Here is a 5000-nt window from a genome sequence, read left to right as displayed (position 1 = left end):
ACGGGGGAACTATCGAGCTGACCCCCCCTCTCAAACAGCCGACAGACCTGGAGGAATCTGTGGTGTTGTGAAATCTTCCTTTGTTTGGGAATTTTGACTTTGTAAGACACTTGTCTTGTAATGCCGGAAAGACCAAGGGTGCAGAATAAAAGTATCTGCAAACTCATTCTTCTTCTTCTGCGTTCACTCGAATGCACACGAGTGGGCTATTACGTGTATGACCGTTTTTACCCGCCATGTAGGCAGCCATACTCCGTTTTCGGGGGTGTGCATGCTGGGTATGTTCTTGTTTCCATAACCCACCGAACGCTGACATGGATTACAGGATCTTTAACGTGCGTGCGTATTTGATCTTCTGCTTGCATATACACACGATGGGGGTTCAGGCACTAGCATGTCTGCACATATGTTGACCTGGGAGATCGTAAAAATCTCCACCCTTTATCCACCGTGATTCGAACCCGGGACCCTCAGATTGATAGTCCAACGCTTTAACCACTCGGCTATTGCGCCCGTCTGCAAACTCGTTCGAATTCATGCGTTATTATTAGCGAGCGTGGCTCATGCAGGCAAATAAGACGAGCAGCAATTGCAACAACAGCAACTGCTACGCAAACACCACATTGGCGACGAGGATTACAAAGTAAGAGTGACTTTTTTGTGTTCTACTTGAATAAACAGACTGGTTTGTTGAAAAATGGCGGCAGCAGCCCCCACCACAGAATCTGGTGAACAGTTCATCTGTGCGACGCCCCAATGAGAACGAGAAGAAGAAGAAGAAGAAGAAGTTTCAGTTTCAGTTTCAGTAGGTCAAGGAGGCGTCACTACGTTCGGACAAATCCATATACGCTACACCACATCTTCCAAGCAGATGCCTGACCAGCAGCGTAACCCAACGCGCTTAGTCAGGCCTTGGGGGGAAAAAGGTAAATAAATAATAGATAAATACATAAAAAAAGAACTACTACGAATAATAATATGTATAAGGCGCAAAAACTTGATGAAGTCAACTATAAGCGTACAAAAAAACAACAACAAAAAACAACAAAAAACAAACACAAACACCCACATAAATAAATAAATAAATAATAATAATAATAGTAATAAAAAAAAGTAAATAAATAAATAAATAAAATAAATAAATGAAGAAGACGAAGAAGAAGGTTATGATCAAGAGCCTGCTAGTATGGACGAGGGGCAGGGATGGACAGGAAGGGATTGGGGATGTCAGCGGTGTGGTGGACCTGATTTTTTTTTTTTTTCAACAGGAGAAATCGAACAGGAGGAGGGAGGGGGGGGGGGGGGTGGACGACAGGGGGGGGGGATGATGGTGGAGGGCGGTGGACGGGGGAAGGAGCTGGTTTGGGTGGAAGGAAGGTGGTGGTTGCAGGGTGGGTGAACGTTTGTGGTGGTGGTGGTGGTGGAGAGGGACGGGTAGGGGTGGGGGGTAGGGGGTTGATGGCGCACACTGTTGTATGCAACTGATAACTTTTGGGGCGGGAACCAAAAGTTGGAACGGGTTTCAGCTTCTAAAAACTTGAAACTGTTGACGTGACTTATGATGTTTTTTTTTTTTTTTTTTTTTTTTTTTAAAGTGTGTGTTATGTTTGTGGTGTTTTTTTATTTTTTTATGTACTTTTGCTTTGTTTTTTGTTGCTGTTTATTTTGTTTTAATCCAGAACATGGGGGTAACTCCTGTCAGTTTCCAGACGAGAAATCGCCTGTGTGCATGAGTAACAGCTTTAGGCTATGTCTGGCGCTGGACGTGAAATGTCCACTTTCTGCTCCTGGAGTTAAGTTACGTCCAACACACACACACACACACAAACACACACACACACACACAAACACACACACACAAAACACCAAAAACACACACACACACACACAAAACACACACGCACACACAAACACACACGCACACACAAACACACACACACACACACACACACACACACAAAACACACACACACACACACACACACACACAAAATCACGAACAAACACAGTCTGCCCCAACCATTCTCACCTCCCACCCTCTAACACGTGCACACACATACTCCGTCTACTTCTCATTCCTCACACCCCAGCTCCCACCTCCGCCCGCCTCCACACGCACACACACACACACACACATGCACACAAAACACGCACGTACACACACACACACACACACACAATCACACATCCACACACACACACACACATTGAAACACATCCCTTCCTCCACCACCTCCACCATCAAACATCTCATCCCCCCCTCCCCCACCCTCCTAACCCCCACCTCATCCACACCCACAGCCACCCAATTCTCCCCTGCACCCCCCACCCCCTCCACACACATCTTAGACCTACGTCGCGCCACCAGTTAGTTGACGACGACGAAACTTTTACACCACAAACACAGCCGCGGTATATGATGTATGTAACACAGCCTCCTTTATAAACCTCCAGCGGCCAGCGATCTGCCATCATCAGCCAGCAGTTGCATGAGGAACAGTGCCCACCTTTCGCGGACGGTCAGTGACTGTGTGTGTGTGTGTGTGGGGGGGGGGGTGGGGGGATAGGAGGGGGACGGGAGAGGGGTGGAGGGGGATGTGGGGGGGCAAGGGGGGGTAGGGGGGGGAGGCACTTACAACTGACACGCACCAAGCGCATCTATCGCCTTTTGATTACGTGTGAGACTAAAGAAACCACCAGCGAATACACTTTTTTCATCAGGTGATGTGACGCAAAACTCTTGTGTGAATGACTGTGAGATTGTTACCGATACTGCTGTATATCATTATTATTATCATTACTATCAATTGATTGATCTATGTATTTATATTTATGTATATCTATATATTTGTTTATTCATTTATTTATCTTTTAAAATTTTTTTTTCTTATTCATTGATTTCTTTGTTGATAATAATTTATCCAAACCAAAACAACCTTTTGTGTAGACAGAAAATGAGCTTTTTTGCACCAAACGCTGTCTTTCCCACGATTATACTAGTATAGGACCGCTCTGCTTCATCGGAGGAGGAGAAAAAAATAAGGTGACTTTGTTTTCAGTGTTACCAGTATTGAGTATTTATCGAGCATACACACGTATCAAAAAAAAAAAAAAAAAAAAAAAAAAAAAAAAAAAATCATTGCTTTTTTTGTTGTTGTGCATGTTTATGACGTGACACGAGTGCATCAAACAACATATCTGACACTTTTCACATGGTCAGTATTGATATCGTAAATTAAACGCGAAATTATCAGCAAAGTTAATTAAGTAACCTTCACTGTGTATGTATGACTGCAAGACTTTTTATTTAATTATTTATTTACTTGTGAATGTGCACTGCTTTCTTCTTTGAGGCATGGTGAGCTGATGCTCAGTTTTCAGCAAACAGCGGAACGTGTGTGTCGTCTGTGCTATGAGCGGTGCTCACAACAAGACATGTTATCTTACGTGTGTTTCTCTCTCTCTCTCTCTCTCTCTTAATGAAAAAAAAAGAAAGAAAAGAAGCCACGACTATTGTCTATGAACACGTTTGGCTGATCGTTTAATTTTTCAAAACGCAATTTTTCAAACTGTTCATTGAGCACAAGTGCTTGAAACGGCGTTTTGTGAAATTCGTGCAGCCTGCATGGAATTAATCATCTCGTTTATATATATATATATATATATATATATATATATATATATATATATATATATATATATATATATACATAACATTTTGTGAAAACTTACATACTTTTATGAAGTGGGTTTCGTCTGTATATGAAGTCTGTACATTCATTCATCCGTTCATTCATTTGTCTAATTTATTCATTTATTTGCTTGTTTGCTTGTTTATTTATTCATTATTGCCTACAGCTCAGCTGATGGCTGAGATGTTGTTGCTGTTTTTGGGGGGCATGGGGGGTGGGGGTTGTTGTCTTTTGCATGCAAAACAGGCGCACTATCATTATCAAACAAAAATGAAACACATACTTCCGTATAAGATAAAGGCGCATTTGTCAGTCTTCGCCTGACTCATTTTTGCAGTGGAAAAGGTGAACGTTGTTTGGTTTCGTCCACAATGATATAAACTGAACTAAATCTTAAAAAATAAAGAGATCGATGTTGGTGTATAGTGGATGTAACAGTAAACAAGAATTACTTTGAATATTTCGTGTGGTCATTATTGTGCAGTGGTCACTGAAAACCGCTGTTGTTTTATTTACTTACCTGTCTGTTTATTTATTTATTTATCTATTAAGGATTCCAATAATGGCTTCTCAAATCCAGGTTCAGAGTAATCTTATATTATGTTCAGTCTCAGTATTGTTTCTTTGTGAGCATTTTTAGCTTGTTCCCTTCGCTGGGTCCGTATTCAAGAGACGATAATGCCTGCGGTTAAATGTGTACCTGCGGGCAAATCTACCTCAAACTGCCAGAGGGTAAACAATATCTGGTATCAGAAACACAAGATCCTACCCACGGGTCTACAAACCTGAAGGTAGTTTACCATCACCACTTGCCAGGGGTGACTGTCCATGAAGCAGTGATAAACATGGCGCAAACTGTTGAGGGGAAAACATGCATGCTTTGCGGACAGCACGTGTTTTGCGAACTCCTCGACAATGCTCTGAACTGGGGCGCCGTGAGAAGTAAAACTGAGAGCATGCGCAGAAGGGAATCACCGGGATGCTTAATTTTCAACGATGGGTCAGCTTCCTGCATGAACGCACAGCTCAGATAACTTAACCTTCACGTTACACGGTACCCACGGGTCCCTGCCATGTCAAAGGTAACTTGCCTGAAGACAAAATGAATTTTGTCTTGAAAACGGGCCTTGAGCCAGTTGCATTGCTCAGACGGGAGAGCCCAGTATGGTCGTAACCCGCTACTAACTGTGTGTTGTATGGAACTGACCAATGGCGTAGTTCGGTCAACGTCGGCATTTAGTCACGTGTAACTGTCAAAAAGTTAGAACCAAGCAGTGCAACTGGCACCTGGTCTTAGCAGTCTTTACC

At 42.8% G+C, this 5000-nt stretch overlaps 1 protein-coding gene across 1 annotated transcript in view; it reads left to right on the top strand.

Annotated features, from left to right (window-relative positions):
- Positions 1 to 5000, top strand: part of LOC143276983 (secretin receptor-like) — a 120458-nt gene that overhangs the window by 1323 nt on the left and 114135 nt on the right. Inside the window, exon 2 of the mRNA XM_076581685.1 lies at positions 2455 to 2519. Within this exon, the coding sequence (XP_076437800.1) occupies positions 2455 to 2519 (65 nt within the window). The remainder of the gene's footprint in view (positions 1 to 2454; positions 2520 to 5000) is intronic.

This window comes from Babylonia areolata, chromosome 2, assembly GCF_041734735.1.
Source record: "Babylonia areolata isolate BAREFJ2019XMU chromosome 2, ASM4173473v1, whole genome shotgun sequence".
NCBI lineage: Eukaryota > Metazoa > Mollusca > Gastropoda > Neogastropoda > Buccinidae > Babylonia > Babylonia areolata.
Note: the sequence above shows the minus strand (reverse complement) of the source record. Positions and strands in the feature narration are given on the sequence as shown.